We start from the raw sequence: 27,281 nt of genomic DNA on the forward strand, positions 1-27,281 counted from the left end.
TTACTAACTACTTAGTATAAAAGTTTATATAACTCTGGAAATTCTTTATAAAACTTGCCTAAACTTAATTTTGCAAACTTTCAATTTAACTAAATGTCAATGAAAAAAAATCAGAAAATTTGCTATGAAATTGTCTAAGAGCCATTGAAAATTGGACCTTTGGTTGATGGGATACAGCGGCTTACAGAAAAAGAAAAAAGAAAATTGATGTTTTCTATGTCCCTCCATTTTCTAATGTCGATATCTCAGCAAGTAATGGTCCGATTTTCAATGTTAATGTATATATTCGTGATATTTTCGAATCTTTTCGAAAACAATCGATGAATTATTTTAAATCAAGACATTTCAAAAGGGCCAAACATTCAATATTACGTGAAGTTCACTTCCCAAGTAACATTTTTAAACCAACTAGCCACCATCAAGTTTTATTAAGGTTTTATTGTTGTATCTTGATTGCTTAATAGTTTTATTTGGACATTTATCGCAACCAACAAGCAAGAGCTAATTGTTGTAGCTGTCAAGTGCCATTAGGCATGTAAAAAGCTCACTTAAAACCATAAGCTCCTAAAAGAGCATTTATCGCGGCCAAATAGCAGTGCATAAATATGGCGCTAAACGCGTGCTCTGATTGAATACGATTGACCGCCATCTTGATTGAAAAAATAGAAAACTGAAAATTTGATTTAAATTTGATGAAAACACACATTTATGCTGAATTTCTGGTATGATTTATATAGCGATAGATGTTTTAAAATATTTTGAACATTTTTTTCAAAGAATTGCAATCAAATATTTTTTAACATTAAACACTATGATTACAACATATTCCTAAGTAACATTTTTTTCCAGGAGTTTTACAAGAGCTCTTCAAGATAGCTACAGCTTAGCAGTTTGGACCGCGGTAGGATAAAATTCTCTTCAAAACTTCTTCAGGAGTTGGGAAGAGTACTTGAAGAGCTATTTTGAAGAGCTCTTGTAGAACTCCTGAAAAAAATGTTACTTGGGATTGATTTTTGATAAAGCGAGTTGAATTTTTTGGCTCAATCTCCTCAATAAAATTTCAACCGCAGCTTAATTTGAGCCATCAATTGCGAGAAATAAGCTTTCAAATTATTTCGATTACCTCTAATATCTATTATTTATCATCGCCATTTTTGACAACCGTATCCATAATATCATTTGGCAAGACGAAGACTTATTTTTGCCAAAATAAAACCTTTTTGGCATAAGACGTTTGAAGACGTATGAAATGTCATTTTTCTATAACTCCTGACTAGGTTTCAACAAAGGTTTTATCAAGGCTTTGAGGATGCTGTTAGGATTCAGTTGTAAAAGCCTTGAACTCCTATGTAGGTTTTATAAATAGGCCGTAACAACCTTTTGCGGAGGTCCTTTGGGGTTTTAAGTGGGGTTTATCAAGGTTCTGGGGAGTTTGTTACGACTAAGGGGTTTTAATGTTGGTTTTGGCTGATAGGTTTTATAGCGGTTGTGACAGCTTTGATAAAGCCTAAAATGTTACTTGGGTAATGCAGATGACTCGGGCCAGGCACAATCCACGACTCCCTCGTCCAGTTCATGAATATATGAGATGGCCCTGGGCTGTTTTGAGACGGTGTTAGTAGTTATATAATGGTTTGATATATTATACCTTGTGAAATTATTTCGCCACTACGGATCAATTCAGTTTTAGAGTATTATCTATATGATGGTCGACTGGTTAGCGTCCCAGACCATCAATCCGAAGGTGTGAGTTCGAATTTCACCTGATTCTTAAAGATTTTTTTTGTTCATATTCAAAGTTCAATTCCTGATTCTAAATTTTAAGGGAACCGATCAGGATTTGATCCCTGAACCTTCTGCGCTCGTGGCAGAAGCCGAAACCATTAAGCCACGGAGCCGGTACGATACAGCTCTCGTAATTTCTTAGTAACAAAATCATTTTGACCATATATGGGTAAAAAACGATACACTTCTCGTATTTTTTTAGTAACAAAATCAATTTAAATAAAATTAAAAACTTTTGACGTATCAATATTTTGTAATTTGACGAACTGTACCTTAAATGCCAAATGAAATCTAAAAAAAGATGCTCAAATACAGTGTTTCTTGTTCGAGGGAATCGTATTGACTAGGGACCTATCTTGTATGGCCTTGTTGCTCGATTGGAACCCCGATTTGACAGTTCGATTGGAACCCTGACAGTGACATTTCGCCTCTCTATATAGGCTCTCTAGTATTGACATGATACAATGTTTGAAGTAGAGATGTTCAGTCATTTGTGTACTTTACGAGCAATTCTAAAAAAATGTTATAATGTTTATTTTTCTAGAGGTAATTTTAGGCCAAAAATCTACTTCAACTTTAGACAGTTGCCAAAATGACAGGATTAGTTCGAGTTTTTTTCAGCTAAGTCATCGTAAAATATCCCCAAACACAACCATTTTAACAGAATTTAGTTTCATTGAGAAGAACCTGAGAAATTGTAAAATTCGTAAAAAACACTTCAACCAAATCTCACCCCCTAATGTCACCCCACTGACGGTATTTTAATTACCATTAATCCGTATGTTTTGTTATCATTTTTTCCAGTGCCTCAATAATAAAAAATCTTCATTTATCTCAAATTTATTTCAAAAATAAGCCATAAACTAAAAATCAAATTTCAGTTCACAAAGATAATGCGATTTTTTTTGTTTTCGGCAAATTTTAACTCGAAAGAAATCAACCAAATTAATTTCAAAAAATATATTCAAACCCTATTTGCAATTTCCACACTCGATAAACAAGGTAAACACAAAGTAAAAGTATTACAATGTAACCAAGGTGGTTCGAAGAACTAGCAAAGAACTTCATCACAGACTTCAATTCAAATCTGGAAAAAATATGCTTTCTTCTGCCACCACATTCAACAGCTGGCACTTCAGCCGTGAACCCTACATGTTGTGCCATGCTCAATCCTTGACTGCTAAGCACCGGGACTGACAAAAGGTGCAAATACCCACCAAGTACCTGGAAGCAAACCAACGGTGTGCGTGTGTGTGTGGCAGTGTCATTGTTCGTCCTCCCGAGCCAAGCAAGCATCCTTCCTTCAAGGAGTGCCAGAAACCAGAAAGGAGCATCAGGGAAAAAGAAAATAAAAGGTCGTTTTCAGGACAACTAAATTGGTGGTGCCCTCTTCTCCGATCCTCGATTTCTCTCTCTTTTCAAAAAACTATAGTCAATGATTTTCCGAGGAATTTTGCTGCTCCTTTATTCCCTTTGTCTGCTCGGTAATAGATTTTTCAGGCCCGATTGTACCGAGAATTTGTCGGTGAGGCTAAAGGCCCTCCGAAAGGTGTGGAAACAGAACAGGACAGGACAGGGCAGAAGATGAAGATAGAGCCACCCTTCAAAGTGGCTTGTTTCCTTAAAACCGTGGATAATCCTCCGGGAGAGTAGCAAATCGTTAAATTTTGGGTAAACACATTCATTGCTGAGCATTCGATTTGCTGTTTTTTTTTGGACTTCTATCTTTCGAGGTTTCTTTGTGAAAGCGAATGACAACAAGGAAACAAGGTGCAGTAATAATCTCCGGAAATTTGAGCTCTTATTTTAATTAAGCCAAATCTTATTGAGAGTAAGAACGATTTACCAAAGCGGATAAAAATTCTAATTGGTGTGTTCAGGAAAATTGTTTAACACTATGCATGATCAGCTCCATCTCGATTGACTAATTGTTTTTTTTTTTTCAAATATTTTTTCCATAGATAAACAAAGCATCAACCTTTTAAAAGTATCAAAAGTATATTTAGAAGCATCGATTGCATTATTATTACAAAATCTTCATTTTACGTTACTTGGAATAATTCAAATTGTTACAAGAACATCAAAAATTATAATTTTATTACTTTAAAGTATGTTTCTGAGCCAAAACTTGAGTGAATGTTCTGCCACGTGTTCACCGTCTGACATGGGGCGTCGTAATTTTCAGCTAGCCGTCATAGCATACTAAGGACAATGCGTACATTTGAAGGGTGAACCCATGTTGTCCCCAGACCTGTAGGATCGATTGAACGAAAAGCACAAAAATCCCATAGTAATTTCCATGTAAACTTTTAACCGCTGGGGACAGGCCAATTCTCAACCAAATGGGCTGATATTTGGCATGAGAGTCCCTATGGGAATCCTGTACTAGGGGAACCTCGGTTTGCCTGATTCTGAGAACTTTTTGTTTGGGTGAATCACTCTAATATTACAATATATTCATTAAAACATATTTTGGATTTCAGATTATTTAAATTTTATTTTTTGAAAAAGAACATTTTAAAAATAATAATATAAATTGCACAATATTATCAAATCGATTACTGTTTGTGTTATTTTAAAACAGTTTGAAAGACCATTTGAATTAGAATCATTTGAATTATGTTTACTTAAACGCTAAATTTATTCACAATATATTCAATTAAAAAATGGAAATCAACACCCACTGGGCAGCGAAGGTCCCTCCCCTCCGATCATGTCCATCAGATCTTGCAGCGAGTATTCGCTCAGGGCGTCATTAATGGGTGGCATGACGAGCCCTTCCAAAAACTCCGTCACCAGTTGCTGGTTGTCACGGAGAAAGGCCGGCACCGCTGCCTCCACGATGCGGTTGAAGATGAACGTGTTCAGCGGCAGCAGGAACACACCCTCGAACTTGGAGTTCACGGACAGCACGGTTGGCCGCAGCTGGAAGCTGCTGACCGAGATTTTGTCCCCATCGAGGGCCAGCTTGATCGAACCGCCAAGGGTTAGTCCTGGAAAGGGGGTGAATTATGAGTTGATTAACGAAGTAACGTAAGAATGGTGAAGCTTACCATTGACGTTGAAACCAAATTTGCCTCCTCGATTGAATGGAATCAATCCAACAGCCGATCCTCTAGCGTTGTAATGGCCGGTTGTCTTAATGCCATTGAAGAAGAATTCAAAGTCCAGCTGCATTTGCAGCAGCTTAACATTCACATCCACGATATTGAAGTCATTCAATCCATCGATGAACAGATCGTCCAGTTCAGCATCCAAATACAGGAGTCCACTCTGTTCAAACTCGAACTCGGTATGGTTCAGCTCCAGCGGAACCATCACTGGCACTCCAAGTTCCGGAACTCCGCACGGCATAATCTCCTTGAACTGCTCGATGAAACCAATGACCATGTCGTTGATGCTCTCACGGCTGGAAACATTTTCGGAACTTCCAGTGGAAATCAGCCCCACCAGCACGGTTACGATTATCGCAAACTGCTTCATTGCTACCGCGGCCTATCAATCAACAACCCCAATTGAACGTGGAACTGCACATGTCTTCAAATCAGCACGATGCTTAAATAGTGTCCCACTAGCAGTTCTAGGCACGATGGAGTGCTTTAATCTTCGGCTGATAAGGCCCCTGCTGTGGCTAATCAATTGAAGACGAGATGAGAAGCGTGAAGTGTCTGGCATAACATAAATACCTGGGATCCGAGTAAATATCAACTTTAATCGAGTGATCTCTGCAAATGGAACACTTGAAGTGAGTAGATAATATTAGTTCAAGAGCTTTAGTGTGGATTTGTTGCTACTTGCAAATAAGCAGTGGGCCATCGTTTTAAGTCCGAATAAGTTTTACCAATAAGTTTAAGCTAAGCTAATTATTCTTTCTTGGCATTATTGATATTTTAATATAAACATTTTTTGGGTCAATTTGAAGTAAATTTTGTAAAACCTAAATTCAACTCCAGATTTAAAAACTTGCACACTTATCGAAAATTGTGTTAATGAAAAGCCTCAATTAATCCGAACCACTTGATTTAGCCATCAAAACTGGCACGTGTTCACAACCTATCGTTGGGTGAGAGCTAATTAGTATTCTTGGAGTCCCAAATCAACATTTCGAATGAATGTCCTAGAGAAAGCACACAGCATAACACAAAATTATTGCAGTGATAAAGTTTCCCTATTTTTTTTTAAAAAAAAAGCTTCCCCAGTATTCTTTAAATTTTGTTTTTGAAAATTGATGATTCTAGTCCAAATTCTTTTCCATATAATTTTCCATAGAAAGTGCAAAAAAATCATGTTTTTTCTCACGACACTGTGTTGTTTGTTTTTTTCTAGCAAGAAAACGAATCATTTATGTTTGATAAATGTGTTCTAGGAAGTGCTCTATCACAATTTATTTAGTGACACGTGCCGTTATTCGTTGCAAATTTCATGGGTTTGCTGGAAGCCAAACCTGGTCTAGTTTGGCAGTAAAATCGTCGTTTTTTTAAGCTAAGGGCTTGAAGATTCTTTCATGGAGGCGCACCATACTTCACCTATGTTTAGGGGTATTCAAATACTACGTAATGATATGAAAAGAAATATAATGTGGTCGATTCCCTTTTCCGACAGGTAACGGTCAGAATCAAAGGATTATATTGACAAAAAGTTTCTTTGGTATAATCTACGTAGCTTTCAAACAGTCCCTAGAAAAGACATCTAAAGTTGCATACAACTTCACAGCCGTTGCAAACATCCAGGCGCTTTGAGTTCAAATAACTTTTGATCAATCTATCTTATGCAGCTTATGCATTATATGTGGAGCATCATTTAAGGCTGGTCACTCAAGTCCCTCAAAGATTTAAAGCAGACTTTGTTAAGCCATTTAGGCTCTACGTAGAATTCTTCAGGCGTATTTAAAGAAAAAAGTTGAAAACTGATTTAAAACTTCTAAACACAATTCTTAATCATATCTTGAAAAATTCTTAAAATATCTTTCATATTTTGCAGGGCTGCGGAGTCGGGTCATATTTCAAACGACTCCGACTCCGACTCCGACTCCGGCTTTCTCAGATTAGCCGACTCCGACTCTGACTCCGACTCCGGCCTACCAACTCTAGCCGACTCCGACTCCAACTCCGACTCCAGCTTTCAACAAATGGTTGGCTCCGACTCCGACTCCACGTATTTTTAAATGTTTCAAAAGTTAGTTAACTATTATTAGTTAATTATTTTTAAAACATTGATAAATAGGATTATTTAAATACTCTCTAAGCGTCATGTTTTCTCAAGAAAAATAAGTAAAGTAAAGTAAATAAACGGAAAAAAGTTTCTAGGTTACATGTTATGGAAACAGAAATCAAAAAATATCTTCAGTTTTAGAGGCATTTTGAGAAGAACAGTTTTGTAGGTAAATTTGGATTTATTTGCTTAATCTCAAATTTGAAAATATTTTTTTTCAAAGCTAATAAATTCAAATATTAAATTGTTATTTTTGAATGATTTATTTAAAAAAACCTGGCCTTAACGATCTATTGGACATTACAATTCAATTTGCTCACTTTCAGGCTGACATTTATAAGAAGCAAAGTGACAGGCATCTCGTTTTTTTCATGACAGTTTTTTTAAGGAGATTATTATTGCAAATCAATGTATCTAAACAATTTCTTCGTTGAAAGGACGCTTAAGATGTCCTTTTCAAATATCGGTGACTTGAAAAATATTTTACCCTGGAAATTTTTAATTTATTTTAATTTTAAAATTTTATATACTTTAAAAAGGAGGCGCACGATACTTCGTTAATCTTCACGTAAAACGAAGCTTTATGAATGATCTTGCGCCTCCATCAATATATATGAAAAAACTTAAAATATTATAAAAAACAAATATCCACAAGTAAAATATTTTCTAAGTCACAAGTATTCCATTTTTTTAAAGTACATTGATTTGCAATGATAATCACCTTCCGTTATATTGGCGTGGGATATACAGTATGAGGAAATTCTTACCAGTTGATAATTTGTTGAGATTTGTTCAACGATAATATGCAACGATATCAAAATAGTTTACCTAAAATCAAAATCAATATCAACAATCATTGATTATTTCAAAATTAGTTGCAACTTCTTTTGATATTTTTTTGTTAGTTTCAATTATTTTAAATGCAACACTTTGATTTTCTTGTACTCAGTTATATACAAAATGCGCATGTTGAGTTCCAAGTAAGAGATTGTTATTATCGTTGATTATTTGTAACAAAAGTTAAACAGTCAGTGACTCTTTTTCGATTTCCAAAAACAGTGATTGCAATTTTTAATGTTTTTATGGGTAAGAGGTTATCATTTAGTGATTATAGTGTAATAACACAATCAGAGCTTTCCAATCACAATTAAAAGCTTCAAAAACATAATGGCATCTGATAAATCAATTAAAAATATAAGATGTTTTGGATAACTGAACAATAAAAAAAACATATTTTTTGTTGAATTTAAGATAACTCCGACTCCGACTCCGACTCCGGGTTGTCAGAAAACTTCGGCTCCGACTCCGACTCCGACTCTAGCTCATAAAATTTAGCTGACTCCGGCTCCGACTCCGACTCCAGCTGCTCGAGTTTTGACGACTCCGACTCCGACTCCGACTCCAGGTCCCCAAAAAGACCCGACTCCACCGACTCCGGCTCCGACTCCGACTCCGACTCCACAGCCCTGATATTTTGTGATGATAAAACCTGTTGAGTTTGGTCAAAAATGTAATAAATATTGTTTGCATTTAATAAAATTGATATAAAACTACATAAGAATCTAAAGCATTAGCCTTGTTACTTGGGTCTGTATATATGCAGGGTTAATTTTTGGAGTGTACCAATGTTCTGCAAAGTTGTATACTGTCCCTGATCGCTTATATGTCCTATATGCATTTTCATCGTTTTTGAGTCATTGATGCAGTTTGGTTCAAAATCGCGTGCTCTTTAAAAAGAGCCTGCAACATCCAGTACTTCAGTCAAGAAATCAGGAGGAAATCCATTTTTTCCGAAAAGTTAACACGTAGCCTTATGCCTTAAACTTCAAATGCGTATTTCTCAGCTTGCTGGTTTTGCATATGGGACATTTATGCAAAAATGGGATCATTTAGTATTTAAAAGACATGTTAACACAGCAATTTTTGGATTGCCATTTCAGTAAAATAATTTACTGAATGCGATTCAGTTATCATCACATTTGCTGAAATTCGGTAATGAGCATGAGCATGAGCATGAGCATGAGCATGAGCATGAGCATGAGCATGAGCATGAGCATGAGAGATCACCCATGGTTGCCCCTCCGTTGCTGAACAGAACCGTAATATCTTTTCAGCACTACTGATCATAGGCTTCGACGATCTAGTGGTGTTTCCCTTATCAACAGCATGTATGAATGCGCTGAAAAGATAAAACACCATGATTGCTAAAGCAAGATCAGTTGCGAATAGGTAACAGTCATTGGCCACCAACGGCGCCCGCCATGTCAGTTTGTAGATCTCGATTTTAAGGGACGGGAATGTTAGTTAGCGCAGGTTGCTACTAGGGCAGCTGATTTACTCTGTGCTTACACCCCACAAGCGCCAGGAACCTGAAAATTGGTTAGTAGGATAGGGTGTTTGGTCAGGATTCATCATAGAAGATGATGATGCGACCCAAAATCATAGTGTTTGTTGAAAGGTATTATGTTTTATTCTCAAGGCAAGCAATCGGATGCTGCGGATGAGACATTTCCCGTTTAACTGTTGTTAAATTTTTAATGAAATGGTTTAATCTTAGACAGCCGGCTGTGGAAAGATAAAACCAAATAATATTTGTTTATAGTATGAGGTGTTAAACGCAATGCTGCAATGATAGCGTAGTCTGATTTTGCCTTCCTCACTGAGGTAAGGCTATAATCCTGCTCTAAAAATGAACTTTTTATTAAAAGCTCGAAGACCCACCTTCATATATACATATCGACTCAGAATCGAAAACTGAACAAATGTCTGTGTGTGTGTATGTGTGTGTGTGTGTATGTGTGTGTGTGTGTATGTATGTATGTGTTCAAAAATCTTGCCAAGTTTTCTCAGCACTGGCTGAACCGATTTTGATCGAACCAGTTGCATTCGACTTGGTTTAGGGTCCCATACATCGCTATTGAATTGTTTGAAGTTTCGATAAGTAGTTCAAAAGTTATGTATAAAAATGTGTTTTCACATAAATCCGGATCTCAATTATATGCATGTAAACGATGTCCGAATCCATCATCCGACCCATCGTTGGTTAGGTAATCGAGAGACCTTTCCAACGAGTCCACAACATTGAAGATCTGGCAACCCTGTCTCGAGTTAAGACCACTTAAGTGATATTTATATACTTTTTTGAAGCCGGGTCTCACTTAAATGCATGTAAACGATGTCCGGATCCATCATCCGACCCATCGTTGATTAGATAATCAAGAGACCTTTCCAACGAGTCCACAACATTGAAGATCTGGCAACCCTGTCTCGAGATATGATCACTTAAGTGATATTTATGTACTTTTTTGAAGCCGGATCTCACTTAAATGAATGTAAACGATGTCCGGATCCATCATCCGACCCATCATTGGTTAGATAATCAAGAGACCTTTTCAACGAGTCCACAACATTGAAGATCTGGCAAGCCTGTCTCGAGTTATGACCACTTAAGTGATATTTATGTACTTTTTTGAAGCCGGATCTCACTTAAATGTATGTAAACGATGTCCGGATCCATCATCCGACCCATCGTTGGTTAGGTAATCAAGAGACCTTTCCAACGAGTCCACAACATCGAAGATCTGGTAACCCTGTCTTGAGTGATGACCACTTAAGTGATATTTATGTACTTTTCTGAAGCCGGATCTCACTTAAATGCATGTAAACGATGTCCGGATCCATCATCCGACCCATCGTTGGATAGATAATCGAGAGATCTTTCCAACGAGTCCATAACATCGTAGATCTGGCAACCCTGTCTCGAGTTATGACCACTTTAGTGATATTTATGTACTTTTTTGAAGCCGGATCTCACTTAAATGCATGTAAACGATGTCCGGATCCATCATCCGACCCATCGTTGGTTAGGTTATCGAGAGACCTTTCCAACGAGTCCATATAATTGAAGATCTGGTAACCCTGTCTCGAGTTATGACCACTTAAGTGATATTTATGTACTTTTTTGAAGCCGGATCTCACTTAAATGTATGTAAACGATGTCCGGAACCATCATCAGACCCATCGTTGGTTAGGTAATCAAGAGACCTTTCCAACGAGTCCATAACATCGAAGATCTGGCAACCCTGTCTCGAGTTATGACCACTTAAGTGATATTGATGTACTTTTCTGAAGCCGGATCTCACTTAAATGTATGTAAACGATGTCCGGATCCATCATCCGACCTATCGTTGGTTAGGTAATCAATAGATCTTTCCAACGAGTCCACAACATCGAAGATCAGGCAACCCTGTCTCGAGTTATGACCACTTAAGTGATATTTATGTACTTTTTTGAAGCCGGTTGGTTAGGTAATCAAGAGGTCTTTCCAACGAGTCCACATAATTGAAAATCTGGCAACCCTGTCTCGAGTTATGACAACTTAAGTTATATCTGTGTACTTATTTTTCTGGACCTAAAAAAATAGCTGAAATATGTGTCCAAACCACTCATATTACCCATTGTTGGTAAAAAGTGAGGAAGGCATCAACCACATAGGTGGATTAAGGTAGTTTTTAATTATATAATCATTTAGTTCATGAATTTGTTACGGAATAGACGCGACGAACTCAATCATCAAGTGCCTTCCTATCTTCTTTCTATTAGCTAGATAAGGTATTGATTTTCGTTGCCTCTCGAGCTACGATGCTATGGAGAGGGCTTAACACACAAACAACCGACGTCGAGCCCTCCGAGCTACGGAGCTATGGGAAGGTCTTTTCAACACAAAAAAGACTAGCGCACCACACGACGTTCTTGATGAATCAAAATAATTTTGTTACGCGATAAACCTAACGAACTCGGATCGTTTTTATCGAAAACTATATCACAATTCACGACAAAAATGCGAAACAAAAGGCACACACAAAAAAAAAATCACTTTTCACTCCGAATATTTTTTTACGACCACCCGCTCCCTTTGCCAATTATGCACTGATGACGCTGCATTTTCAGAGGGTAATCTTCTCCTCGCAACGCACAATTCACGACAAAAATGCGAAACAAAAGGCACACACAAAAAAAAATCACTTTTCACTCCGAATATTTTTTTACGACCCATTTGCTGAAATTCGGTAATGAACAAAAACATTGCTGAAAAATCAGTAACTGCATATCTGTCAAACTGTAATGTCACTTATGACTTAAGTTAAGAGCAAGATTGTCCGTTCGACGCAGTGGTGAACGCAGAACGCTGTGCCAGTTCGATTTTTCCATCAACTGTCAGTCGAACAATCTGCAGGGGTTGCTTTGTTCAATGGTCGATGACTGGCAGGCTACGATGACAGGCGCAAAATTTTGCGTTTGCGTTCAGTCCTGACGGACAATCTTGTTCTTACCTTTATTGTTTGGATGCTGCCGAGAGAAAATCCTCTTTCAAACATGTTGCAACACATGTGTTTTTTATTTTATTGTGATCTTTAGAAGCCAAGGTAAGAAAAACAGTAATAATAAATGCCTCGATGCTAACCACCTGTTTTTTAGGTTTGGACGATTGATGAAATAAATGTATAAATAGTAGTACTAGAAACATATTCAATGACAAGCAAAATCAAATTTTGATAACTGAAATACCAGCAAAGATTGCTGAATCTTCAGCAAATGATCTGTCAAACTGCCTCAAGAAAATTACTGAATTTTCAGCAAAATAATTTGACGTTTCTTTTGCTGAAATTTCAGTTGTTATGACAACCATTTTACTGAAATTTCAGTAAATCATCTGTCAAAATGACAAATATTAGTTAACTGAGGATTCAGTAAAATCCAAATTACTGAATCGTTAACCGAAATTTTAGTAGATGAAAATTCAGTAAAACTTTACTGGATTTCAGTAAAAAAATTTGGTGTGTAGAGAGCTTAAAAACCAATGAACTAATCTCGGGTGAGTTTTTAAAAAGCCGTAAGAGCCATTGTGACCTCTGACACTAATTTTAGTTTTTCTAGAAAATGAAACAAAATTTCATTTATTTTAAGTTTGGGGCACTTGAAGGACGTGTAGATGAACAATCTCGAGCATTTTGATATTGGTTTTTCGTAAGTAGGTCGAATACCGATGCAAAAAGGACTTTGTTTAACAATGGCTCTTACGGCTTTTTGAAAACTAATCCGAGTAATGTTATCATGATATGACACCAAAAATATCATAATTTTAGTAAGATATTTGTCACTTGTTTGAGATTTTTGATTTGAAAAATTTCTAAGTAAAAAGAAAAATATTTTCAAAATAAAAATTAAAAGTAAAAAAAAAAATATTTTCACTAGTTCGTCCATCCCATTTTTTGGGACAGAATTCCCGGGAATTTGGCGAACCGAGAATTCCCGTATCCTGGGTCATTCTCCAGCTTTTTCACTAGTAAAAGTATTTCTATGCAGCAAAACACTGCATCCAAATTGCCTGTTCTTTAATTGTGGGATGATATTGTGCCTCCTACAATTGTGGAACATCAGAATTTAACTGATATTTTCACAAAAAAGGAATCAGACCAAGTATTAAACATCACTAAGGTTCATTGTTTTCAGTATTTTGTTACAAATATGTAATCCTGGAGTGATCCGAAGTTTGTTTACATCCGTAAAAAAATTAATTGTTTGGATTTGAAGCGTCAATGTTTTTCTTTCAAAAATTTATACACCCAACCGGCGGTCGCATGATTGTGATACATGGCGGCATGAAAGTATTTCAGAATCTGCATGAAAACTGTCCTCATGCATTTTTTGCGATATAGGGGTATGACATTTTTGCCCGTTACCGACAATTATCGACATTACCGACGGCTGATTGATTGTATTGGAGAAAAAAATATGAACAGAACGAGGATTGAACCATCAACTTCTTTGTTATTGGTCCGACACGCTACCTCCGCGCCATGGACGCTTGATAAATTGGCAGGGACAGAGCACCAACATAGTCTTCTCTCTGGAGTGTTGCTCTGGGACGCGCCAGCATTATATGTGTTGGTGAGAACTGCAGATCGCAGAAATGTTTACACGCGGGCAAAAATGATCTACGGGCTTGCTGCAAAAAATGTTATAAAATGTGACATTTTCTGCAGCAAATCCACTGTTGCAGATTTTGAGATATATTTTTCCTTTGGGTGTATAATACGTAAAAAATACCATCGTTCAATACATTATTCAAAAGATTACAAAAAAAGCTTTCTCATAAAGGTATAAGCAAATCATTATGTTAAACTATCGATTTTCTATGATTTGTTGAACATCTACCGAGCTGTAAACCGTTTCGAATATGTGGGATGATTGTACATTGAAATTTTCAACAGCTGTCCATGATCAGATTGTACTCTAGATTATCACCATTTGACGGTAATTAACTTATTCTGTGATTTCAAGCTTTAAAAATTAAACAAATTTGTTAAAAAAATCGATGACTATTTTAATCCAAACAATTTTTCACCGAATGATGATTCTGAAAAAAAAAACAGTTTCCTTGACTCGGGACAGTCCCCTCCAACAAGCATCAGGATGAATTTGCGTGGTTTATGAAAGTTTTATGAAAATAATGTTTAGACAAGCCGTTCCGAGCCAGCAGTTGTCAATAAAACAGTGAATAAGAGATGTCAGGCTGTTTTTTGGTTATATTTTATTAATTCGCCCACATAAATCGAATTCAAATTGATTTTCAGTGTCCCAAAAGAGCCTCCGCTTTAACCCCTGGGGAACAGAAGATTGAGCAAATCTTCCATGGTTCTCGTCGCCAAAAAGCGGCTGGCCATCGGGAAGATGGCAGCGGATAGCAAATTAGACATTCCTTCCGGGAAGTTACGCAGCACCGATGGGACCACGTCCTGGATAACTTCGTTCATCAAGTCGGACAAATCTCCTCCGAGCAACATTCCTTGGATGTTTGTCTAGGACAAGGAGATAAAACGTAGGTTTGTTAATATTGGTTCGCCCCCCTATCAAACCGAAAAGTATTTCGCTACCTCCAACGAATCAATCATCATGCTGATCTGGAAATCCGTCAACTCGAGCATTCCCTGGCCGTTATCTCCAACGGTGGCAGCCCCCGTAATCAGGACCCCCTTTGGGCGGATAAAAAAGTTTCCGATGCCGAAAATCGGAATCAACCCGTACACGCGCCCGTTCATGTCGTAGAACCCGTTCATCGTCAGCTCGTCGTTGTAGCGGAACTCGAACGGAAATCGAAGCGTCGACAAATCAACCTGCAGACGGCCCTGGAAGGCATCCAGCCCATCGATGTGAATCGGAGTCATGCGGATGTCGAAGCTGGAAGAAATCTCACGATAACAGTAAGTTTTTAAAGCATTTCACCACACATACTCCAAAAGCCCTCCGAACGTGGCATTGAAGAAGATGTCCTCGCTGAAAAACGGCGCCAGCACAGGCATTCCCGTTTCCGGATTTCCCGTGCGCATCAGCTGGCGGATGTTTTCCAGTATTCTGCGAAGCGCAGCGTCCACGATGATACCTTGTCCGGAGACATCTTCAAACAAGATTTTTGTATGAATAAAAATTCTTGAAATACTCAAGCTTATTGATCAAATTACCGGTAACACTCATGGCCATCATGGCCATTACAATAAAGGTTGCGCACATGGACTTCATACTGGAAATACCGAAAAAAATAAAACTGAAAACTTGTAAAAATGTGCAAAAATACCTCTTTGCTTCGCACGCACCTGCGGTCGAATGATTAGACTCGGTCAAATTTCGAACAATAAATCTGCTGATTAAAACTGTATCAGGTAATTCTAACGATTTCGCGAACAAAGAGCCAATCTTGAAGGTATTGGGATGTTTGCATTTAAATTTGAAGTTTTTGCGATAAAATTTAAAAATTATGTATTTCACATTTTTATCACAAAATATTTTGAAATTTCTTGTTGAAAAAAAACAGCTCACTTCGAGAAGGTTGATCTACATTAAAAATACCAATGTCAAATTTAAGTTCGATTGAGTCCTTATCTTTAGCTACCAATAGAACGGCTTCTGATTATGGCCTCAGCTCAGCCAAAACAAAAGATAGGCGATTATTTTAGCTCAATATTCACGATAATCGCAAACAAAGCTGGAACGAAATGTAGGTGAAATACTTCGTTCGTTACTACTAATGATCTTCAAAGTGACGATATTTGATTAAATGAGTCCAGACTTTCATATTTCTCGAACCAGTCTAAAGTTTTTCAAATTTTCCTATCATCATCGTAATGCAGAAGCTTTTCTAAACACAGAAAGCTTACTTTCAAATTCAAACGCTTTTGATAAAAGCTTCCACAGAGCTTTTCTCCTCTATCCTTATTACAATTCTACCTCCCCCTCCATTGACCTACTTCCAATCCTCAAGGTGTATTGCTTGCTTTACCCCCAACCAGCAATGACGTCATTGACTTCCGTTTTTCCAGCCTCAGTTTCCCCCGGTTCCGTGTCATATTGGCACGTTGCCAACTTCCCTGCCCTCCCCCCACCTTAGGAACTGCTGCTTCGAATACCGATACAGCGAAGCGAAATTTCCCAGAGCTTTGATATCTGCTCTCTCGCACGCTCGCTCGCACACTCTCGGAAAATTTGATTCGCTCCCAATTAATCGCCCCTCTCGCAGTCGAACGGGGATTACTACACACACGGTCGTTGTGTGTTCGCGTTCGTGTCGGTGTGTGCGTGGGAACGCGGCAATCCACAAACACACAACAACAGCATCAAAAACAATAAAATCATGCGCCAATTCCGCGCTCCCTGGTGCTCTGTTTGCTGCCGGACGAAAGCATCCTTGCTCTCCGAAGTTGACCACTCTCCAGGGCAGTTCTTTGGAAATCGGAATGATTTATAGAGTTTGTTTGTTTAAAAGAAAGGTCTAAACTATTGTTTTTTTTATATGTTTAAAGGACTTTAAAAAAATTCTATATTTGAGCAATATATGTTTTGTTCCGTTATGTTTAATTGTTAAGGCCTATGCAAATATTTTAAAAAAAAAAGTTACTTGATTCATTATTCATATTCATATTCATACGGGTAGTCAGATCTTCATAACGTAATTATAACTTTTGCTAGGGTTGCCAGATCTTCAATCTTTTGAACTCATTGGAAAGGTCTTTTGATTACCTATTATTTATTTGTTAAAATCGTTTTTTAGCATAACTTTTGAAGTACTTTATATTTTTTAATAGCGACTTATGGGACCTCAAGACGGATCGAATGAGACCAAAACAGTCCAAATCGGTTCAGCCTTTGCCGAGATAATCCAGGACAAACACAATAACTAACCATAGTCTCATCATTTCAATGAAAAACAAAATGCATTTTACAATAGTTTAATTGCTTGCAATCATTAGGCTGGTACAAATAAAAGTTTTTGCTCGCCCATCTTCAAAATTGGCCCGAAAAATCAGGGGGCAATAATTTTTTTAAATCTTCAAAATTTGAATGGAAGTTTAAGTGCAATCAGCTGAAAATGGCTTGACTTGGCCTGTTATTTCAATTTTGATATTGTTTTTTTTATGCAGCAAATGTAAAAAGACAACTTTTCGTTTGGTTCCAAATTATGGTACCTAGTTCACCATAAGGGTGATTTTGAAAATCTAACTTTTCAGGAATAGTTTTGTGATTTTTTTTTGTCTTCTGAAAAGTTGTAGGGCTTGCCAATCTAAGCAACTTTGTCGAAGACATCAACATTTTATCTCGCAATCTACGCCTTCTAAGGCCAAATTTAGAGAAAGTAGCAATCCATCAAAAATCAGTTATTTTGAACGTAGCAATTCAGGGTTAAGTTTTTGGGAAAAGTGATGTTCGAGGCACTTTTAGATCTCTGCAAAACGGCCATTTTTATTTCTTGAAAAGTCAATTTTGACACATGGGTCAAAAGTTAATGCCATTTTAATGTAAAAAGGATGCATTTTTAAAACACCAATATCTCGAAAATGTGCAGGTCAAAAATCCCAGGGGTATTTTCTTTAAACTCAAGATACCTTTATTTGAAAATATCTAATTTTCAAGGAAAAAGTGCATGGGACCACCCTAACGAAATTCAAAAATGGTCCAACTATATGTTTTTCCATGTAATTTTGCCTGCTAAATCTGAATATGCCCTCAAAATTGAGCCAAAGTGTCAAAAAATAGATTTTTGGTCATATTTTGGGTTTCCATGTAAAATTATCATAAAAACTCAAAATCGTGAACAAGCGCTTACGAAATTAAGATCCACAAACAAAGTTTTAAATTGCATGGTACGTTTTTCAAAAACGAACCATGAAATTGAACTCTTTGTTGGTGGTTCCCATTTCCATAAACGCTTGTTGACGATTTTTGCAATGAATTTTTCTCCGTGTGTTTGCATTGTTATCAGCAAAATACCATGAATCATAAATAACTGAAGTATGCTCTTGCCATTCAAGCCTTCGGACACCTAGTTTCGAGTAAAAATCTTGCAATATAGGCCGCTTAGACCTTTAGGTTGTCCAATGTACTGTCATATTTAAAAAAAAAATCATGTAAATTTGACGTTATATTTTCTGATTATTATTTATGTCTCTTAGTATTGATCGATATCGAGGGGAGAGAAATACAAAATAAAAAATACTCTAAATTTCAGGAATGATTAAAAAAAGCAAAAGATATCACAAATAATGTTTTACCATTTCGTCATGAAACTACTTAATTTTCCTGTCATTCTTGAGCGTTAGAACGGCCTACTTTTCTCTACCAAAAACAGAATGGAAATTCAATACCTTTCAATGCCAGTGCTAAAAAGTCGAACTTTTTAGCATTTGTACCGAAAAGTAATGTTTGACAGCAGGCTTAGCCGAATTATCCGCTTTGTAAGCGAATGATCATGGTTTCGATTCCCATCTGCTCCAACTTTCCATCGGATGAGGAAATAAAACGTCGGTCCCAGTCTTGGTAGTTGTTAGGCCGGTTAGTCATTCCAGGTATGGGAGTCGTCTCCCTGTTATAAAGACAAAAAACACACCAAACCAAGTCTGCTCCGGTGGAATCGTCAGGTCGTCAGTTCTAACCCTGGAGTGGAAGGTTCCTTGTAGTAAAAAGAGGTTTGGGTGCTTTCCGCATTCATGCCAATGGACTCCTAGGTTTGAGCAGAAACTTGCAATAGAGATCATAAAAGACCCGCAGGTTGTTGAAGTTGATGGTTTGATTTTGATGAATGTTCGACATACAGTTCTTTCAAAAAGCGTTTTTCGGAATTGGGTCCTAAAATGAAGCTTAGATTGCTGATATTATTGTTTACAGCGATAAATCTTACTTTCTGAGTACAATGACACTTTGTACGACCACAAAGAGTTTAAAATGGATTTTTAAATCAATTTTGAAAAATTAACCTCGCGGTCCTTCTTGACAGAAAAGCTCCTTCTTGACAGCTCGTTCCAAGGGGACCATAGTTGATCCATCGAAAAAATGTTTTCTTGTCAACTTTTTTTTTGCATTAAAATGAAAAAAAAGTGATCAGAAATGGTTTTTAATTGTGTTTTTTATCGTTGTGCATAAAAATTTACATAGAGCTTTAGTACCCAATTGCAAAACTTGACTTTTTCAACACTCGTCGTGTTTATCTAAATCGGTTATAAATGTACGACTCGTGCTGAAAAAATCGTCTTTTGACAACTTGTGACATAAACTACTATTTTATTTAACCCTTTCCTGATGGGTCATATATCAACCAAAAATCTGATTTTTTTAAAACTTATTTTCGTATTGTCATAAGAATAATTTTCCCGTCATTGACTTAACATATATTGTTTTCAAAGATTCAGACTCAGTAGGGTTAAACGATTTATTGACAAAATCCATGAACGTTCGACTTAAATTCCGCTCAAAGGTGTTTTATGAATTTCCAAAAATATTGTATGGAACTTGTTATAAAACATGACATTTTTCAGCACTCCTCGTATTTATTCAACTCGGCGAACCTCATTGGATAAATGTATGAAACGTGCTGAAAAAAAAAATATTTTTGCAACTTGATGCATTAACAGGCACTTTAAAGTGTTTTGCTACTGCACGTGATTTCGTCTGCTAGCACTTCCCGTGCTCCTCCTTATTCCTCTCCCGGTGGTATAAGAGATAAGAGTGGCTGGCAATGGATGGCTTTCCTGTTCGCGTAGGATTGGTTTTAATTCTTACAGAATTAAATTTCTAAGCAGCCGGGGCTGGACAATTATCACACATACATGACGAAATCCAGTCTGCAACCCGCTAAGATCACCATCTCCATGCGAATGCGAATAAGAAAGCAAATGCGAAGGCACGTAATTACGTCTGCTAGCACAATGACTTTAAATCTATAGTTAAATGAAGTAAAAACTGAATAAATCTGACAAACGTCATTTTCAATACATGTTTTCTACATTCCAAACCCAAAAAAACAGAATAAAGAGAATAGTTCCTCCAAAATTCATAGAGCTCAGTGCTGAACTTGATAGAACAAAGCCTTTATTGAGGAGTTATAACAATTTTTAGGTGATTTTGAGCCTATTTTCAAGTTGCTATGTTTTCAAAATGGCGCATTTTGGCGCAAAACCGAACAATGCACCTGAAAGTACTCACTTTCAACTACATTTCCTGAAAATATCTCCGTGTCTATCGGTGTCTATTTTTAGATAACTCAATTTTAGTTTGACTGTTTTTAATCAATTTATTTATAATTTTTAAGCGAAATCTTATTGAAAACGTGGTAATAATCGGTAAATTGAAGGGTAAATTGATCGATTATTATGGAAAAAACTATGTCTATGAAAAAATACGACAACCTTTCTGAATTGACCAAGTATAAAAAGAAATACTTAATTTCAAATACGAACAATTACTTAAAATTTTAACCTGCATTATTTTTGGGCTATATATGTTTTTATTCATAATTTTAGAATGTGTGTCATAATTAAAGCATAAATAATGTATTTTCCATAATAATCGATCAATTTACCCTTCAATTTACAGATTATTACCACGTTTCAATAAGATTCCGCTTAAAAATTATAAATAAATTAATTAAAAACAGTCAAACTAAAATTGAGTTATCTAAAAATAGACACCGATAGACACGGAGATATTTTCAGGAAATGTAGTTGAAAGTGAGTACTTTCAGGTGCATTGTTCGGTTTTGCGCCAAAATGCGCCATTTTGAAAACATAGCAACTTGAAAATAGGCTCAAAATCACCTAAAAATTGTTATAACTCCTCAATAAAGGCTCAAAACATTTTGCTGTCTTTGGCAAAGATGTGTAATTTTATTTCATAAACAACTCTTCAGAACATAGTAGGCCGCTAAAATGCTAACATTTTGAGTTATCACCAAAAAAGTGCTTTTTTTGACCATTTTTGCAAAAATGGCGTATATCTCGAGTAGATTAAGAGCTACAAATTTGGCGCCTTCGACAAACTTTCATGAAATTTTCTCCTCTACAACTTTGCCCAAGACACCAAAGCCCTACAACGTCATCCAACAAAGCTAGTTTTTGGTTGACACCCTGGAAGGTCGTCACCCTGTATGTCAATAACTTCAAAAGATAGCCCTTATCAAGTACAACAACTCTTCCGAAGACACCATTTCGCTAGGACGTCAAATAAAGGAGTTATCAATTTATTCCACTTAATTTTGCCATTCCGAACACTGTGCAATGTGTTGAAATAAAAAAGTGCGAAAAAATCAAATAGGCTAAACTGTGGCCATTATTTTTGTTTGCTTTTTAAATCCAGTTCTACAATGTTGTTTCTTCACGCCACATTTTAATTTCATGGGAAGCACAGGTTTAATATTGTTCAATATAGATGACATTTCTATGTAACGCGTTAAAAAAAATAACAAATGGGCAAAAGAATAGTTAGATCATGAAATGTATTGTTTTTTTGAAATGAAAATGCTGATAAGTCAACATTCGGTGTACGATAGAATTAAATGCCTTTCAATTAAAAATATTTTAATCAATCTATTAATGCAACTTACAATTATTTGTGAAATTGATTTAATTTTTTTTAACTCAAATTATAATACTTCTCATTCATCTACTCCCATTTCAAATTGACACTCCGACGCCGACTCCGAGTCCTCTAATATCACCCAACTCTTCCGTCTCCGACTCCAACTCCACGCTGTCCTGACTAAAACCAAACTCGCGAATCTCCAGAGAACCGCTCTCCCGCTACTGTATCCTTCACGGCGCGCTGCCAGGTTAAAAGTTCAGGACCACTACGAAAGAAAAAAAAAGGAAAGCTCGGAAAATAACATAAAACTTTAGCACACCACACTCCCGTTCCCCTTTCTCCGTACGCGTGTGTTTGTGTCTCAGCACAACTTTGGTGTTTCCGCTCGCTCCGCTAGTGTTGGTGGCGGCGGCGGCAGGAGCATCGCGACAATGCGACTAAAATCCTTTTTTTCTTTCGCGCTCCACTCCACCGTGCTCTCTCTCTCTCTCCCGCTCTGCTCGGATGGTTTTCGGAATTTCCATCTCGGAGCTTTCGCAGCCAGCTCCGCCGACCTGCTGCAGGTAGTGTGAGCCTGAAACTTTCCGGAATCGCATGTGGATCCGCAGCACATCGCGCGCGCATTTTTCTTGGTTGATCTGAAGTCTTCTGAGGGGGTTCCTCGTTTTGGAAGGATAAGCTGGAGTTTTTCAGCGGGGATTCGACGGGTCGTCGATAGCAGTGGTGTACGGCGAGGTCACGGATTGTGTTCAACGGAAGGATTAGCCTGGGGGAGTTGAACTCCAGGTGGCTTGTGCTGGAAAAAGTTTTTCCGTCGTGGTGCAGATGGAACAGTGAGGGAAGAAAGAAGAAAAATGCAATGCAGTATTAATAGGGAAAAGTTAAGGAGATAAAGAGCTTGCAGAAGTAGCAAGGTAGCGAAAAACGGTATTGCGGATCGGAAGCTTGCGAGAGGAACAGCAACAGCAGCAGGACACGGCAGGGCACTGCAGCAGAGGAAAATCAATGGTGGAACAGACGAAAATTTGATATTTTTGACTTTCAAAATAACACACAGGCAAGATACAGAGGGGGGCAAGATAAGAGAGCGCCAACGGAAGAAAAAGTGGTGAGCATTGGACACGAAGACAACGACGACGACGACGACGACGACTTCGACAGAGGACACACAGCTGAGACACGAAGTGGCACGAAGAGTCGTGCGACAAGGAGGGGAACGGGAAAATCAAAAACTCAAATAAAATTAGCACAGTTTTTCTTTGGTAGGGTGAACTTTGTCTCCTCATCCCCGCTCGTCAAGGATCCTCTGGGGTTGGCAGAGTGCCCGCAGAGCAAAAGGACAATTGTGGTACGACTGGAAGTCGTTATCAGCGGAGAGCATCACTGGACGCTAAAGGTTTCGGAACAAACAAGTCTCCAGCAAGAAGCCCAAAGTCGCCTTTTGTCTGCTGTCGAGGAGGGATCCCCCTCTCTCCGGAGATTCGGCTCTCAACCAACACCAGACGACGATACGGATCTCTCGCCGCAGATTCCCTCTCTCGCTGTGAAGCACGCTACCGCTGGAGCATCAATCGTCAGTCTGTTCCAGAGCAGAGCCAACGAACCATCGTCGGAAGAGCTGATGCCGTTGTGACATTCGCTCCGATTGTGTAAGCAAATAAGGTTAGGACACACCGTATTCACGAACTCTGACACCAAGCTGTCATAGCCGTCACCGACGAGAAGAAAAAGAAACAAGAGTCGACAACACACTCACAGTCTCACGCCGCCAGAGAGCACACCAAGAGTCACATTGAGAAAACCACACGCCAGAAGAAAAGAAGAGTTGTTCAAGAAGGAAGCTAATACCACACACACACACACTCACACACACCGGGAGAAACCGCACAGCAGGCGGCGCTGTGAAATTCACACGCTCGGTCGGTGAAGTGGTGGAAGGAACTCGGGGTCGGACGTCGGAGTAGCAATTAGTGAATTACAAACAAAGGGAAATAAGGGAAGGAGTCAAGAGTCAACCAGTGGAACCAGTGGTGCAGTGAGTGATTTTTTTTGTGTTGTTGCTGCAGAAAGGAACGCGCGACGAGCACACTCTTGTGAAATCGGTGTCATCATCGTTAAATGCTCTCGACCGTCAACTTATAGCTATCACATGCGGTGAGTATCTCCTATTGTTGAAGCGGTTGGCCCCACTGGAACGGGATATCTGAGGCTGGGCGGTTTGTTTGAACCGGAAATTGGGACGAATTGATGAATGAATCGAGTTATAAAAGGGATTGGATCTTTCGAGCCACTTGAAATGATACGTTAAAGTTGTTTTATGGAGACGCTTGGTGAATTACTTTTCATGGGAAAATTCAGCATTATATCAAGTGCGACCTCGAATGCTAATGATACGATCTCTCTATGATTTTTAACTATTCTTATATATATATTTTAAAAATTCGACGGTTTTGTTCGAACGCGCATCAGTTGATAACGGAAAATCGGATCGGAGCGCTCTTTGCTGCGTTGGGTTCGTATATGTCCAAGGAAGGTTCTTACGTCAAAAAGTGACAACTTTGGCCACTCTGGAACCGATTCCGGAAGATCTGCAGATTGTATGGGAAAAGTTGCGTAGAATCAAATTTTGATCACAGGAGGCTGAATAATCAAACAAGCTAAAAACGTCAAGAAGCAAACAAATGACAAGACGAAGTTTGTCGGGTAAGGCTTGTTACTCATAAGAAGCCTTCTGTTACCCAGCTGTGTACGAAATAGACATCGCAAGGTACACGAACTCTATAAATAAGGCAATAACTCAAAGGTAAATTCTAGAGTAAATTTTTAAAACAACCTTTTAGTCATGGATTGTCTATGAAGTTATGACATTTTGAAAATTTAATCTAGAATTGATAACTCGATATTACAAAAAAAAAATCCGGGACCCGTGGTGTAGAGGTAAGCGCCCAGTTGGCCTAGGTTCCATCGCAGAAGGTCCCGGTGGCATTTCAAGAGACGAGATTTGTCGGCTCTCGCCTTTCGTCGGAAGGGGAAGTAATGTTGGCCCCGTTCTAATCTTAGAGGTTAGGTCGTTAGCTCAGTCCAGGTGCAGGAGTCGTCTCCCTGGGTCCTGTCTCGGTGGAGTCCACTGGTAGGCAGCTGGACTCACAATCCAAAGTCGTCAGTTCGAATCCAGGGGTGGATGGAAGCTAAGTTGTTAAAAAGGTTTATAACTGCCGATAATATAATTGAGTTACATACGATAATATAACGATGGACGGACTCAGTAAAGTGTACAAAAGTACCGCGAAAATGTGATCTTTTTGTACTTTGATTTTGAGTGTTAACAAATTGATTTTTAATTCATTATTGTTTTGTGTTTGTTTTCCAACATTTCCAACTAAGAGATCCTGCCAAACAAAGCTTTCTGCCGAATGGTTTTCTGCTGAACGACTTATTCGACCCAATGAGTTATTCTGCCATTTGTACAATTCCGCCGAACAACATTCTGCTAAAAAACTTATTCGGCCTAAATAGTTATTCTGCCATTTGTACCATTCCGCCTAATGACATTCTGCCAATTGATTTTCTGCCTAACAAACTTTTCTGCCAAACGATTTTTCTACCGAATGACCTTTTCTGCCGAATGACCCATTCCGCCGATTGTTTTTCTGCCGTTCGGCTTTCCGCCGGATGTCATTCTGCCGAATAATTTTCTGCCGGATTTTTCCGGTTTTCTAAAAAAAAACGGAATCGACGTAACACCTTATAATGTGGCCCTCTTAAACCTTGCGGTTTCGTCAACGGATCCACAGGCGTGTATCGTTCTTTTTGCGACAAGACTCCGCCTCCCGGGTCTCCTAAGTGTGAAGGTATGGGCACGGGGAGAGGGCACCGAATACCTATATTTACACTTAGAATTTTTTGCGTCCGCCTCGGGATTCGAACCGGCGACCTCTGGATTGTGAGTCCAGTGCGCGGTCCGATTGATCCACACAGGCCGACTAAAACAAAGTACTAAATTTTATGCATTTTACTGATAGCATGATTTCGAACCATACTGCATAATTATCCCAAAATTGACGAAATTACGTTTGGGACGGACTAGCTTTGAGCGGAATATAAAAAAGGGGAGGTATAAAAAAATTAGATTTAAAATTTTATATTTTCAGTAAAAGCATTCATTTTAGCGCAAAATAAATCATTTTATAAAAATTTGCAAAAAATTTCCCATAGTTTTAGAGGAATTTGTTAAAATACTGTTATACCAACATAATAACAAAATCTGGTGCTCGAGCATTGACCAGAATTTGTCAATATCAAAACAATAGCTTAAATTGGTATGATACCAACTTATGCAAATTTTAAAGGGTCCAGGAATACCAAAATTACAAATTTCCCATGTTTTTTACCCATGGTCGCGAAATTCTGGTCCCGACAATTTTCAATGATAAACTGGGAATAATTATTTTTACTTAAGAACCTTTTTTCTAAACAGTTAGGGGACAGTTTTTGTTCTGGGTAGTTTAGTGTACATTTTCAACGTCATTGATTTTTTTTTTTGGTTTTGTGTTAGTTTAGTGAGTTTAATTTTCCAAACTTTGTAGTAAAGCTTTGGTCACAAAGTTTCCATTTAATGCTGCCATTATTCCGACACTCGCGTCTGCTCGTCAGTTCCACGTTCCCGTGTCTCACGCGCCACTAGCTCCTAATATCGTCGCTTCAATTATGTGACCACGTGAGCAAAATCGACACCAATTCACGGGATTATGGGCATTGGCTGGCTGGCTGGATGTGGGTGGTGGGCGGAGATGCCGCTATTGTTTTTGCCCCATTCTCTCTAAACGGTTCTCGGTTTTTGTCCCACGACGCGTGCGAAATGGCCACCAGCCACCGCCAGTCGTGGTGTGTGGATTGAGAACCATTTATTTTTATAATCAAATCAATAAAACACATATTATGTAATGTATGGTTTTCTACGTGAGCGAGGGTGTGTGTGTGTGTGTCTGTTTGTAATGCATAAACACATTCAGATACTATCTCGCTGGTTTCGAAAGCGGGTGGAAGAAAAAAAAAATGTGAGGGAAAAACGGAAAAATAATGGAAAAGATTTTTCCCTCGATTTCGGTCCGCTTTTTCCCGTAGTTTATTTTCTCTCATGCAGTGTGGGGGAGCGGGCGCTTGGTGCTCGGAACTGCCAGTTTCTTCCCCAGCACAAAGCACACATCGGAAGGAAGTGAGCTTTTCTTTTCTTTTCCCGGCTTCGTCCTTGTCGTGTCCTGATGATGGCCGTCGTACTCTTGGTCGCGGTCGGTCTTCACCTCCCGTGTGGTGTATTGGTGCACAATACATAGAGATGCCACACCATGAAGGGTGGGGGAAGGGGAAGGCGGTTGTGGAGG

General features: G+C 38.2%; 3 protein-coding genes across 6 annotated transcripts in view; 1 reads left to right on the forward strand and 2 right to left on the reverse strand.

The window, feature by feature from the left end:
- The window catches only part of LOC120414010 (acetylcholinesterase), a 216,662-nt gene that overhangs the window by 77,360 nt on the left and 112,021 nt on the right, over window positions 1-27,281 (forward strand). The window contains exon 1 of one of the 4 annotated variants that reach the window (XM_039575023.2): window positions 22,464-24,054. The exons of the other annotated variants lie outside the window; for them this stretch is intronic. Within the exon in view, the coding sequence (XP_039430957.1) occupies window positions 24,050-24,054 (5 nt within the window). The 5' untranslated portion in view covers window positions 22,464-24,049. Of the gene's footprint in view, window positions 1-22,463; window positions 24,055-27,281 lie in introns of those variants that run through there. 4 annotated transcript variants of the gene reach the window in all.
- On the reverse strand, window positions 4,403-5,333 carry LOC120413999 (uncharacterized). The gene is made up of 2 exons (XM_039575008.2): window positions 4,839-5,333; window positions 4,403-4,778 (listed from the first exon to the last, which is right to left on the reverse strand). The coding sequence occupies exons 1-2, from the start codon at window positions 5,266-5,268 to the stop codon at window positions 4,459-4,461; spliced, it is 750 nt and encodes a 249-aa protein (XP_039430942.1). The 5' UTR covers window positions 5,269-5,333; the 3' UTR covers window positions 4,403-4,458.
- LOC120414022 (uncharacterized) lies at window positions 14,568-15,664 on the reverse strand. The gene is made up of 4 exons (XM_052710740.1): window positions 15,519-15,664; window positions 15,292-15,454; window positions 14,934-15,237; window positions 14,568-14,858 (listed from the first exon to the last, which is right to left on the reverse strand). The coding sequence occupies exons 1-4, from the start codon at window positions 15,574-15,576 to the stop codon at window positions 14,655-14,657; spliced, it is 729 nt and encodes a 242-aa protein (XP_052566700.1). The 5' UTR covers window positions 15,577-15,664; the 3' UTR covers window positions 14,568-14,654.

The sequence above is a fragment of the Culex pipiens genome, chromosome 3 (assembly GCF_016801865.2).
Source record: "Culex pipiens pallens isolate TS chromosome 3, TS_CPP_V2, whole genome shotgun sequence".
Classification (NCBI taxonomy): domain Eukaryota; kingdom Metazoa; phylum Arthropoda; class Insecta; order Diptera; family Culicidae; genus Culex; species Culex pipiens.

Excerpts from the sequence above, each read along its gene's own strand:
- LOC120413999 (XM_039575008.2), bottom strand. The coding sequence starts at position 5,268 with ATGAAGCAGTTTGCGATAATCGTAACCGTGCTGGTGGGGCTGATTTCC. Across the intron at positions 4,779-4,838 it reads ATTTGGTTTCAACGTCAATG|GACTAACCCTTGGCGGTTCG; the intron begins GTAAGCTTCACC and ends CCCCCTTTCCAG.
- LOC120414022 (XM_052710740.1), bottom strand. The coding sequence starts at position 15,576 with ATGAAGTCCATGTGCGCAACCTTTATTGTAATGGCCATGATGGCCATG. Across the intron at positions 15,238-15,291 it reads ACGTTCGGAGGGCTTTTGGA|CTTCGACATCCGCATGACTC; the intron begins GTATGTGTGGTG and ends GATTTCTTCCAG. Across the intron at positions 14,859-14,933 it reads TGATGATTGATTCGTTGGAG|ACAAACATCCAAGGAATGTT; the intron begins GTAGCGAAATAC and ends TCCTTGTCCTAG.